The sequence below is a fragment of the Betta splendens genome, chromosome 21, assembly GCF_900634795.4.
Source record: "Betta splendens chromosome 21, fBetSpl5.4, whole genome shotgun sequence".
Lineage (NCBI taxonomy): Eukaryota > Metazoa > Chordata > Actinopteri > Anabantiformes > Osphronemidae > Betta > Betta splendens.
Window position 1 is genome coordinate 778,228 of NC_040899.1, and position 13,164 is coordinate 791,391.

Genomic DNA, 13,164 nt, shown 5'->3' on the forward strand with positions numbered 1-13,164 from the left:
CATTTCTTCAGTTCCTCCTGGTCCTCCAAAAGACCTACACCATGTGGATGTTGACAAAACAGAGGTGTGGTTGGTCTGGAACTGGCCCGACCGCAATGGTGGAAGCGAGATTACTGGCTTTCTGGTGGAATATCAAGAAGAAGGAGCGAAGGAATGGGAGGAGTGGAAGACAGTTAGCATCCCTGAGACTCATGTGACTGGACTGGAGGAAGGAAAGACTTACCGCTTCAGAGTGAGAGCTGAGAATTCCATTGGACTTAGCAGACCGGACACCACCGTGCCTATCCTCTGTCAAGAGAAACTAGGTGACGTGCATGAAATTACAAATTATTCTCAAATTTGAGCTTTACTAACACTTGTTAGTTGTCATTTTGTGCACATGAGCTATCTAATGCTAAAACATAGGTAATTTCTGCATTCTGACACCTCTTCATGTCCACAGTGCCTCCATTTGTTGAGGTGGATGCTAAACTCACTGAAGGCATTATTGTGAAAGCTGGCACTACCATCAGATTGCCAGCTATAATGAGAGGAATTCCTGTTCCTACTGCCAAATGGTCCACTGAAGGCGAAGAGATCATCTCCAAGGGCAATGTCAAGATTGACACTGATAATTTCTCCACTGTGCTCAACATTAATGATTGCACCAGGAATCACACTGGCACGTACCTACTCACTGTGTGGAACCCAGCTGGGATCAAGACAGTGGGCTTGAACGTTACTGTCCTGGATGTTCCTGCTGCCCCCATTGGACCTGTCAACATCCTAGAAGTAACTCCTGACTCCATGATGATTGAATGGCGTCCTCCAAAGGATGATGGTGGAAGCCCTGTCTCCAACTACATTGTAGAGAAAAGGGAGTCTAATAAGGAGACTTGGGGAGGTGTGAGCTCAGGCAGCCTCGCAACCCAGCTCAGGATCACACGCCTGCAGAAAGGAGTAGAGTATGTGGTTCGTATTCGTGCTGAGAACAAGATGGGCATTGGTGCTGCTCTGGAGAGCAAACCGACTGTTGCAGAACACTGTTTCATGGCACCTAGTGCCCCCGGTAAGCCACAGATCTCTGATGTCTCTGAGGATGCTGTTACAGTAGGCTGGACAATGCCGTTGTCTGACGGTGGTAGTCAGATTGCTGGCTACATTATTGAGCGCAGACACAAGGGAGGAAAGTGGATACGTGTTAACAAAACACCAACCAGGGACCTGAGGTACAGGGTCCTGGGTCTGTTTGAGGGCAGTGAGTATGAGTTCAGAGTGTTTGCTGAGAATATTGCTGGCTACAGTGGACCCTCTCCCATCTCTGATCCCTGTAAGCCCTGCAGACCCATCACTGTCCCCAGTCCTCCTGTTAACCCCAAAGTTAAGGATTACAGTAAGACCACTGCTGACCTGGTTTGGACCAAACCCACCAAAGATGGTGGCAGTCCCATTCTGGGCTACACAGTGGAAATGAAAAAAACAGATACCGATGAATGGAAGAAGGTCAACCTGGATGACTTTGTAAAGCAGTGTGCCTTCAGAGTGAAGGGTCTAGAGGAGGGTGTGACTTACAGATTCAGAATCTATGCCTCAAATATGATTGGAGATGGAGAATCTAGAGAAATACCAGAGTCCATGACTGCCCAGGATATTCTCATCCCTCCAGAGATTGAAATGGAAGCCACATGCCGTGAGCGTGTAACTGTGCGTGTTGGGCACAATATAAACATCATTGGCTACATAAAAGCTCGTCCTGACCCTGAAGTACTTTGGCTAAAAGAGGAGAATGTTCTGGAAAAGAGCAAACGTGTAACCATTGTTCAGAATCTCCCTGTGGTCCACCTTAGGATCAAGGAGGCCACCAGAGCAGACCATGGCAAATACCTAATAAAGGCTTCAAATGAGGGTGGCGAGGCCTCCTGCACAATTACAGTTAATGTACTAGACAGACCCAGCCACTGCCAGAACCTGCACACAACATATGTCACCAGGGACTCGTCCATGATCAACTGGGAAGCCCCTAAAGACAACGGTGGATCTGAAATCACTAACTATATAGTTGAGTGCCGTGAGCCCAGCATTAGCATGTGGTCTATGATCTCCTCCAACTGCACTAATCGCAAGATCAAGGCTAAGCTGATGGAGGGCCATGAGTATCTTTTCCGTGTTTGTGCTGAAAACAAGTTAGGACCGGGACCCTCTGTGGAGACTAAGTCTCCTGTGCTAGCTATTGACCCCATAGAGAAACCTGGTGAGCCTGAGAACTTCAGAGTCACTGACATTGGTAAAAACTATGTCTTTCTGAGATGGAGGAAGCCTGACTATGATGGTGGCAGCCCTAACATTTCTTACAATCTTGAGTGCAAGGCCAAAGATACTGAAGAATGGAAGAAACTCAATACTGGAAATCTAACCAACACCTACTTCCTGGCTGATAAGTGTGTGGAGAACCAGACATACACTTTCAGGTGGGTAACCACATACTTACTTCTTACTTATGACCTACTTATCCTTACTTATGTTTTCTATTCTGACTAAATGTGAAATTTGACTATTATCTAATGCAACAGAAATTACTTATTATTATTTGTTATCCAGGGTGCAGACTGTCAATGAAGGAGGTGAGAGTGCCTGGGTAAGACTGGCAGATATTTTGGTAAAGGAGGAGATCCAGAAGCCAGTCATTGACTTGAAGCTGACTGGAACTTTAACAGTGAAATCTGGTGAATCAGTCAGAATCGAGGCTGCACTGAGAGGAAAGCCACAACCTGAGGTCAAATGGACAAAGGATAAGGCTGTTGGGGACAACCCTAGAATAAGCTGTGAGACTGGCCCAGACTACTCAAAGTTCCTTCTGACTAAATCCAAGCGCACTGACACTGGAAAGTATACAATCAGTGCCACAAACCTGGCTGGCACCTTCACTGCATATGCCAGTGTTAACGTTCTGGATGTCCCCGGGCCAGTAAGGAACCTTAGAATCACTGGCATCGGTCCAGACAAGTGCAGAGTTGTGTGGGACGCTCCAGAGGATGATGGAGGTTGTGAGGTGGACAGTTACATCCTAGAAAAATGTGAAACTAGGAGAATGGTCTGGTCCACATACTCTGGGTCTGTGGTCACACCATACTGCAGTGTCACTCGGTTGGTGGAGGGCAACGAGTACATTTTTAGAGTAAGAGCTGAAAACAAGATGGGAACTGGACCAGCCATGGAAAGTAAGCCAGTCACTGTCAAGACTCAATTTAACCGACCTGGACCTCCTGATGCCCCAGAAGTTACAAAGGCAAGTGAATGAAATGTAGTTTTTTTCTCAGTGTTTACTTTAACTGTAAATCCAAGTGTCACTGTTGCTAACCTAAATAAATATCTTACACAGGTTAGCAAAGATGAGATGACAGTGGTTTGGGCTCCTCCTGAGAATGATGGAGGAAAGTCAATCACCGGTTACATTCTAGAGCGTAAAGAGAAGAGAGCAGTGCGATGGGTGCCATGCAATAAGAGCCCCATTCCTGAGAGACGCATGAAGGTCACTAACTTGATTCCCAACCATGAGTATCAGTTTAGGGTGAAGGCGGAGAATGAGGTTGGCCTGGGAGAGCCCAGCAAACCCTGCAGACCTGTAGCAGCCAAAGATCCTATTGGTGAGTTTAGAGTTCCTATCATAGCTCTGTTTCTAATGTTAAATACTAATGGTCAGGTTAGAAACCCACAACTAGCCCCAAATTAGCAGTTACCAGGCGTTTTCATGCGTTTGCTGGTGTCTCTATATGTATTTAGTGACCTTTGTTTTCCTTTCTGTCCTGGAAGAGCCCCCTGGCCCCCCTGCAGGCCTTAAGGTGGCTGATAGCACCAGGACCTCTATCACATTGTCCTGGTCTAAACCTGTGTATGATGGAGGTGCCCCCATCATCGGCTACAGCTTGGACCTAAGGTTGAAAAGTGATGCAGACCCTGAAAAACCTACAGAGGGCTGGACAAGAATTGACACTCGTGGCCCATTGGTACTAACAGAGTTCACTATCGGCCAGTTGGATGAGAAGCAAGAGTATGAGTTCAAGGTGTCTGCACAAAACCAGGTGGGCTGGGGACGTCATGCCTACCTTAAGGAAGCTGTTTCCCCCAAAGACATTGTAGGTAAGGTTAAAATGTCACTACAGCAAACAAAAACATTTTGGCACCCTGTATGTCTGACGCATGAAAGTGGTACTGACAATAAAGTTGACTTTGACTTAATCCCATGGTTATTCCCAATGTAACATTAATGTTCTCTCAACAGAGTCACCAGAGATAGAACTGGATGCCAGTCTAAGGAAAGGTTTGGCTGTCAGAGCTGGCTGTCCAATCAGGCTTTTTGCTGTTATCAGAGGAAGGCCAGCTCCCAAAATCACCTGGAAACGCCTGGGAGTAGACAACGTGGTCCGCCGAGGTCATGTGGACCAGGTGGATACCATGTCTTTCTTGGTAATCCCAGAAAGCACCAGAGAGGATTCAGGGAAATACGCTCTGACCCTGTCAAATTCAGCTGGAGAGAAAGCTGTGTTTGTCCGTGTCAAGGTCCTAGGTAAGGAACAGAGATTGTATTCAAGTGTGTTTCTGAACAACTTGGTTAATAAAATGGTAATTCTTCAAAATATTTTTGTCAGACACTCCTGGTGCTGTTGGTGGCTTGGAAGCAACAGATGTCACAAAGACCACAGCTCAACTATCCTGGTTACCACCAGAGAATGATGGTGGCAGTCCAATCCTAAATTACATTGTGGAGAAAAGGGAAGTGGATAGGAAGACCTGGACCAAGTGTATAGAGGACCAGAAGAAGACCAGCTTCAAGGTGACAAACCTGACGCCTGGCATTGAGTATTACTTCAGAGTCATGGCCTGCAACAAGTATGGTATTGGAGTTCCTCAGGACTCACCGAAGTCCTACCTGGCTGTTGACGCCATAAGTAAGTGTTGTAATAAATGTGTATGAGATTCAGCATGTTTCCTTGTCTGTTATAACACCTGTGTGTGTTGCATTCAGGCGAACCAGACCCTCCAAAGAAGATGGATGTCTTAGAGATCACCAAGAACAGTGCCACGCTGGGCTGGCTGAAGCCACTTAGAGATGGAGGAGCCAAAATAAATGGTTATGTGATAGACTATCAGGAGGAGGGTTCACCAGAAGACAAATGGACACCTTATTCAGTGGTTAAAGACCTGATCATTGTAGTTGTTGGTCTAAAGGAAGGAAAGAAGTACAAATTCAGAGTGGCAGCCAGAAACTCAGTGGGCGTCAGTCTAGCCCGAGAGGCAGAAGGAGTGTTTGAGGTCAAGGAGCAGCTAAGTGAGTAAAAAGTACCTAAAGTACAATAGAAAATTAGTCTAAAATGTATGAAATGTATTTATTGTAATAATTAATTTGTGGTGCTTCTACTTCTGTCAGTGGCTCCTAAGATCATCATGCCTGACATTGTAACTGTTAGAGCTGGATCCAAGATGGTAATTGAGGCAATTGTGTCAGGTAAACCTGCTCCATTTTGCAAGTGGAAACAGGGAAATGAGGATGTGTTGACGTCTGACCGTCTGTCCATCGTAAAGACACTGACAACCTGCACACTAATCATCAAGAATGTGACACGAATGGATAGTGGCTACTACAGCCTATCAGCTGAGAACAGCACTGCCAAGATCAACCAGATTCTTAGAGTCACCATCATGGGTCAGTTTAAAAAAAGACTTTGTTCAAACTTCAGGATGTAAACAAATGGTTAGTTAGGTCATCAATGACTTATCTTTCTGTACTTGTGCAGATATCCCTGGACCACCTGAAGCTCCTCTTAAAATCACAGAGCTGGACATTGACGCTTGTACACTGCTCTGGAACTCTCCACAGGAGGATGGTGGCAGCAACATTACTAACTACATTGTAGAGAAGTGCGATATCAGTCAGGGCGACTGGGTCACTGCTTCGACTTCCTGCACCAAAACCAGCTTTAGAATGATCAAACTGACTCCTGGCAAAGAGTACTGTTTCCGTGTTCGTGCAGAGAACAGACTTGGCATCTCGGAACCCATCTACTCTGAGAAGATGACTGCCAGATATCCGTTTGGTGAGTTACAAACTGAACCTTGAGCGCCATTACTATTAGCAAGTATTCTAGCTGTGATAATGTGTATTACATTTTTTTGCAAAGATCCACCAAGCGAGCCTAGAAACCCACAGATCAACAAGGTCAACAAGGACTTTGTCACCGTGTCATGGGAACATCCTAGCAGTGACGGTGGCAGCCCAATCACTGGATACTGCATCGAAAAGAAGGAAAGGAACAGCCTTTTGTGGATGAAAGCCAATGAATCCATTGTCAAAACCACCAATTATACATGCACCGGCCTGATAGAGGGCTTGGAGTACACCTTCAGAGTGTCGGCACTCAACCAGGCTGGACAGGGAAAACCCTGCAAACAAACAGATTTCATTACGGCCAGGACAGCTGTCGGTACGAAAACATTTTTCATTGATTGCAATATTTACTTTGTATTATTATGATTTTAGATTCATTTTTTATTCACTTATGAGTTACAAAAAGCATATTTGGATGCAATGCCTTTCTCTTAGTAAAAGGCCTAAAATGTGGAAAAAACATTTTCTTGGTGCCGTATATTAGTGATAAAATGACAAGATGACATACATGCAGTTTTTCATTCATAAACAGCAATGTGATTTTTCAATAGTAACTTTATCCAGGTTAAGACCTTTGTTTATGGAACTTCCACCCTCATTTTGCTAGTGTATAAAAAACACACAATTGTGCTTCTTTACATCTAGACCCACCAGGAAAACCTGAGCCCATGGATGTGACCAAGAACTCTGTGTCATTGGTATGGACTCGTCCTAAGCATGATGGTGGCAGCAAGCTGACTGGCTACTACGTAGAATACATAAAGCTTCCTGAAGAGAAATGGACGCGCTGCAATGCCAACTGCATGGACATCCTAACTGAGAGCTATGTGGTGACGGGCCTGGAGGAGGCCCAACAGTACCAGTTTAGAGTCATTGCCAAGACTGCCATAAACATCAGTCAGCCATCGGAGCTCTCTGACCCTATCCCTGTCATTGCACAGAATGGTACAAGTCAGCACAAAGTAAGATAAACTAAATAAATGGTGATAGATAATGATGATTATGCTTTTTTCCCCTGATTAGTTGCTCCTCGTGTAGAGCTGAGTGTCAACATGAAGAACCTGATTATAGTAAAAGCTGGAGAAAATGTCTTCCTGGATGCTGAGGTTTATGGGAAGCCACTTCCCAAAGTGAACTGGAAGAAAGATGGACTGCCTCTGGGCCTTGCTGAAGGAATGAAGATGACCCAGAAGAAACACCTTCACCTGCTAGAGCTGTACTCAGTGACCAGGAAAGAATCTGGAGACTATACCATCACTGCTGAGAACATCAATGGCGCAAAGTATGCCACCATGAAGGTCAAGGTGCTTGGTAAGTCCAGGCTGCAGCTGTTGTTTTTGTTCAAGTAAACATTTGCATGTCGCTCCTGACCTTTCTCATTTTTCCCTCAGATAAACCAGGCCCTCCAGCCTCAGTGAAAATCACTAAAGTGTTTGCAGATCGTGTTAGGCTGCGCTGGGAGCCCCCACTTGCTGATGGTGGCTCTGAGATCACCAACTACATAATCGAAAAGCGTGAGACCAGCAGAGCAAACTGGGCACTGGTCACCTCCAACATCCATGGACATGTCACAGACTGCTCAGTAGAGAAACTCATTGAAGGACATGAGTACCAGTTCAGAGTCAGTGCAGAGAACCAGTATGGTGTGGGAGACCCCATTATGACTGACGCTGTCATGGTCAAGAACCCATATGGTACATGTGAAGCACACTAAAATTTGTTATCGAATACTAACTCTAAGAAAATGGTAGTAGATTGCCAAGTCCCTTTGTCTCTCTTCAGATGTTCCTGGTCCATGTGAACCGCCAGTCATCACCAACGTCACAAAGGACTCGATGACAGTCAGTTGGAAAGCCCCAGCCAATGATGGCAAGGCTACAGTCCTGGGCTACATGGTGGAGAAACGTGAGTCTACTGAGCTGACTTGGGCTAAGGTCAACCGCAAACCTGTGATTGACAGGACCATCAAGGCAGCACAGTTGACAGAGGGGTCTGAGTATGAGTTTAGAGTCATCGCCATAAACAAGGCTGGCCTGGGAAAACCTAGCGATGCTTCCAAAGCGTTGCTGGCTGTTGACCCTGTCTGTGAGTGTCTATTTCAATTATTTCAAAGTTAAAAATATTTTTTATATTTATAAAATCTAATATAAAAAAATATATATATTTTTTAAAATGCATATGCCACAATAATTCTACAGATCCTCCAGGTCCTCCTGCATTCCCTAAGGTGGTGGACTCCACCAAGAGCTCCATCAGTCTTAGCTGGACCAAACCTGCATATGATGGGGGCTGTGAGATTATTGGATACCTGGTGGAGTGTAAGATAGCCACTGCCGAGGACTGGACCAAGTGCAATGTCCCGAAAAAACTCCAGGCCACCAAATTTGTGGTTACATGTTTGTTGGATGGCACAGAGTATCAGTTCAGAGTCACTGCTGTCAACAAGATTGGCTTCAGTGAGCCCAGCGATGTCCCTGGAAACCACATGCCCAAGGAGATTCTAAGTACAGCATCCATCTGTCTAATATACCTTAATAAACAATAATCTATATACAAGTTATATAAATCAATAATGCTTTAGTCTAACTAGTCTAATTAAGAGAATGAGACATTGATCACTCTCTGGCTGTAAATCACTATATCTCAATGTTATCCACTGTTATAAGAAAGTTGAAGTAAAAGGTACCCTTTCTCCTCCAGTTGCTCCTGAAGCTGAGCTGGATGCTGACCTGAGAAAGGCTTTGGTTCTTCGAGCTGGTGTCACCATGAGGGTGTATGTCCCGCTGAGAGGACGCCCAGCACCGAAGGTCACATGGACAAAGATGGATGCTAACCTGAAGGAGAGACAGGGTCTGCTGATCAATACATCAGACTGGGACACACTACTCCTCATCGAGGACATTAACAGATATGACGCTGGCAAATATGTTTTGTCACTGGAGAACAGCAGTGGCTCAAAGAACTACACCATCATTGTAAAGGTCCTTGGTAAGTATATTTGTCAAAAGTAACAATGAAAAAAATAAAATTCACAACACATTTTGGTGAAATGAGCATGGGTTTGGCTTGCTACCAGAAAAAAAAAATGTGGGCATTAGACAAAAACCTAGCTACATTTGACTGAATGTCAGTTCTTTGTCTGAAGCCAAGAAGGTCAAGTTGTGATACAGCAAATGTGATACAGTGTTTTCTCCCCCTCAGATTCACCTGGCCCGCCATTAAACCTGACTGTAAAGGAAACCTCTAAAAGCCATGCTTGGATCACCTGGGATGCTCCTTTTATTGATGGTGGCAGCCCTGTCAAGAGCTACATAGTAGAAAAACGCCTAGCTGAGAGAAAGGCCTGGACTTGTGTATCAGCTGAGTGTCATAAAACATCCTTCCGCATCACCAACTTGGAGGCAGGACAGCCCTACTGCTTCAGGGTGCTGGCCGAAAATGCTTACGGTATTGGAGAAGGTTGCGAGACTGGAAGTGTCCGAGCTTCAGGTAGCTACATGTTATTTTGTTAATCACAATTGATTTTTCATACAGACTAGTAGATGAGCTGTGAGAGCCTTAGGTTATTATAGAGGAAATGTTATTGGTTAGGTTAGAACATGCTTATTTTGACCCCACAACTCACTCCTCTTCAGAGCAACCTGGTCCCGTGACAGACTTCAAAGCCCAGAAGACCACCAAACATTCTATTACACTGGGATGGAAAAAGCCCATCAGCGATGGTGGAAGCCACATTACTGCTTACATCCTTGAGCAGAGCGAGGGTGAAGATAAGTGGAAACAGATCATGAAGAGCAAGAGCACCTCACACACCATCAGTGAGCTGACTGAGGGCAAGCAGTATTTTTTTAGAGCCAAAGCCCTTAATGAGTCTGGAGAGGGACCACCTACTGACCTCACTGTTGTTGCCCAGGACCAGTTTGGTAAGAAGTCAGCCTGATCAGTTATTATTGTTTTTGGATTAGATATTACTTACAACATCAGAACAACATCAAGACATAAGTCCAAACAGTTTATCCCTATAAGCCCCATTCATTGTTTTATTATTTCATATTTGGTGCCATCTGTTTATACCAAATTTGGGGACCTCTGGGTTAAAAGCTCCTGATAAACATTTCTGTTTCAGTGCTACCTGACTGTAATCTGAGCAGCCTCCATGATGGTGGCTATGTGGTTAAAGAGGGCAGCACCACACGTATTCACATCCCTATCATCGGAGTGCCCTACCCATCAGCCACCTGGAAGAAGGGTGATGTAATGCTTGGAGACACTGGCCGGATGTGTGTGGAAGCGTCTCAGGGGGTCACTACATTGCTAATCAGAGACTGCCAGAGAGGAGATGCTGACACATTCACTATCAATGTTAAGAACAGTGCTGGCTCAAAGGAATGTAAGCTCCAGCTGAAAGTGGTCGGAAAGCCTGGCATTTGTACGGGTCCCATTAAGTTTGATGAAATCACAGCTGACGGCATCACCCTTGAGTGGGGGCCTCCCACAGATGATGGTGGGGCAGAGGTGTCCAACTACATAGTGGAGAAAAGGAGGACGACGGATAACAAGTGGGCTACAGTGGCCTCAGCCATCCAGAAAACCACTATGAGAGTACTAAGGCTCCATGATGGGATAGAGTACATCTTCCGAATATTTGCTGAGAACAAGTATGGTGTTGGGGAGTACCTAAGATCAGATCCAGTTATTGCTCAGCATCCATTCAGTGAGTGTCACATGCAATAAAATAAATGGTTCAGTGTAGTTAATAGTGTGTTTTCATGCATCCCTGTTTCATACATGCTTACCTGTCTCTTATCAAAGTCTCTTCTTCACATAATTATTAATGATATAATTTTCTTAAATTTGAGTTGTTTTAATAATAATGTGAAGCTAAATAAAATAGAATCAAATGTATCTTTTACATGAACCTTTACTAAACGCATATGATGGGATTTCAATATGTGTGTGATCAGGCACTTTTAGCCGTAGAAAGGCTTTAACAACTTTACATTTTTTAATCTTTTCCAGATGTACCCGAGGCACCAGCTCCACCAGAAATTGTGAGCATTCGTCATGAGTCAGCCATCCTGACATGGGCTGATCCAAAAGACACTGGTGGCTCCCCAATTACTGGTAACAAGTTGTGATGAATATCAGCTTGTAGGTAATTATAAGCAAATGCAAAACCAAACTCAAGTCACACTTTTGTTTTCTGTAGGATATCATGTGGAGTTTAAGGAGAGGAACAGTTTGACCTGGAAGCGGGCTAGTAAAACTCCACTGAGAGTGAAGGAATGCAGAGTTACTGGTCTGATAGAAGGACTAGAATATGAGTTTAGGGTGATGGCCATTAACATGGCTGGTCTAGGAAAGGCGAGCAGAGTCACTGAGGCTGTGGTTGCTTTGGATCCTATTGGTGAGTTTATTCTTTTTTGCAGAGCTAATACATATTCTTCTTTGTCAACTCTTTGTTTTTGTCAACTACTTTGTCAACAAATTCAAAAATTCAGTTAATAAAAGTTGTAAAACGTCTCTGTTTAAAAGAGGATTTTCTGTATGGTTTAATGTAATTCTGTTCTTTTAGATCCTCCAGGGAAACCAGAAGTAATTAATGTCACTAGGAGCGCTGTCACTTTAATTTGGAGTGCTCCCAAATACGATGGTGGCTACAAGTTGATTGGCTATATAGTGGAAAAACTGGAGGCTGGTGGTAAGGCCTGGATGAAGGCCAATCACATCAACATCCAGGGATGTGCCTTCACTGTCACTGACCTGACAGAGGGTTCTCTATATCAATTCAGGATCAGGGCCAAGAATGCAGCTGGGGCTATTAGTGTTCCTTCTGAGCCTACTGAGCTTTTGACCTGCAAGGATGAGTATGGTGGGTTGATAAGTAAACTAATTTTTGTAGTTTGATTGTTAAAGTGACTGCTAACTTTTTTTCTATCATCTATGCAGAACCACCAACTATAACTATTGACCCAGATATAAAAGATGGTGTATCAGTCAGGGCAGGAGACACCATTGTGATCTCGGCATCCAAGATCGCTGGCAAACCTCCCCCTACTGCAGTTTGGTCAAAAGGAGGTCGTGAGTTGAAAAGCTCTGATATCATAACCATCACCAATACCCCCACCTCCTCCACTCTGGCTATTAAGTATGCAAGTCGGAAAAACACAGGAGAATATACCATCACTGGCAGCAACCCATTTGGCATTAAGGAAGAGCATGTCAAAGTGAAGGTTCTGGATGTGCCTGGACCACCAGGTCATATTGAAGCAAGTAACATTTCAGCAGAGAAATGTACCCTTACATGGCTTCCTCCAGAAGAGGATGGAGGCTGCTCTATCAAGTCATACATTCTTGAGAAAAGAGAAACCAGCCGCCTGCAGTGGACCAAGTTAGCTGATAACATTGTTGACTGCAGACATACAGCAAGCAAACTGATTAAGGGCAATGAATACATCTTCAGAGTTTCTGCTGTAAACCAGTATGGCATTGGAGACTCAAGCCAGTCTGGCCCAGTCAAAATGGTTGACAGTTTTAGTAAGTATAAATGATTTCTTTGTGTCTTATAAAAATCAAACTGAGATGTCAAGTTATAATCATTTGTCTTGCATATTTTGTTTCCCAGGCCCACCAGGCCCACCCTCAACTCCAGAGATTGATAATGTCAGTAGAAATGCTGTCACCATATCATGGAAGAGACCAGCAAATGATGGGGGAAGTGACATCAGAGGATACTGTGTAGAAAGGAAGGAAAGGCGAGGATTAAGATGGGTTAGAGCCAGTAAGAGGACGATCCCAGATTTACGCTTCAAGGTGCAAGGCTTGAGTGAAGGAATAGAGTATGAATTTAGAGTCACTGCTGAGAATAAGGCTGGATTTGGAGCACCAAGTGAACCATCACGGCCTGTGATGACCAAGGATATTGTGTGTAAGTATTAATACTGTATGTGTAAAATGTCAACATTTTAACTTCAACACAAAACACTTTCACACTAAACTCTTTAACATTTCTAATTCTTTTT

General features: G+C 44.4%; 1 protein-coding gene across 4 annotated transcripts in view; it reads left to right on the forward strand.

Annotated features, from left to right (window-relative positions):
- ttn.2 (titin, tandem duplicate 2) overlaps positions 1–13,164 on the forward strand; it is a 186,214-nt gene that overhangs the window by 126,072 nt on the left and 46,978 nt on the right. For all 4 annotated transcript variants that reach the window (XM_055505204.1, XM_055505205.1, XM_055505207.1 and 1 more), the window contains 25 exons: positions 12–305; positions 443–2,447; positions 2,578–3,265; positions 3,359–3,623; positions 3,790–4,116; positions 4,259–4,543; positions 4,626–4,925; positions 5,003–5,305; positions 5,405–5,680; positions 5,772–6,071; positions 6,156–6,458; positions 6,788–7,087; positions 7,166–7,453; positions 7,534–7,836; positions 7,925–8,227; positions 8,341–8,646; positions 8,843–9,130; positions 9,344–9,631; positions 9,778–10,065; positions 10,269–10,856; positions 11,162–11,266; positions 11,352–11,549; positions 11,718–12,014; positions 12,092–12,679; positions 12,768–13,070. In XM_055505204.1, the coding sequence (XP_055361179.1) occupies positions 12–305; positions 443–2,447; positions 2,578–3,265; positions 3,359–3,623; positions 3,790–4,116; positions 4,259–4,543; positions 4,626–4,925; positions 5,003–5,305; positions 5,405–5,680; positions 5,772–6,071; positions 6,156–6,458; positions 6,788–7,087; positions 7,166–7,453; positions 7,534–7,836; positions 7,925–8,227; positions 8,341–8,646; positions 8,843–9,130; positions 9,344–9,631; positions 9,778–10,065; positions 10,269–10,856; positions 11,162–11,266; positions 11,352–11,549; positions 11,718–12,014; positions 12,092–12,679; positions 12,768–13,070 (9,789 nt within the window). The remainder of the gene's footprint in view (positions 1–11; positions 306–442; positions 2,448–2,577; positions 3,266–3,358; positions 3,624–3,789; positions 4,117–4,258; positions 4,544–4,625; positions 4,926–5,002; positions 5,306–5,404; positions 5,681–5,771; positions 6,072–6,155; positions 6,459–6,787; positions 7,088–7,165; positions 7,454–7,533; positions 7,837–7,924; positions 8,228–8,340; positions 8,647–8,842; positions 9,131–9,343; positions 9,632–9,777; positions 10,066–10,268; positions 10,857–11,161; positions 11,267–11,351; positions 11,550–11,717; positions 12,015–12,091; positions 12,680–12,767; positions 13,071–13,164) is intronic.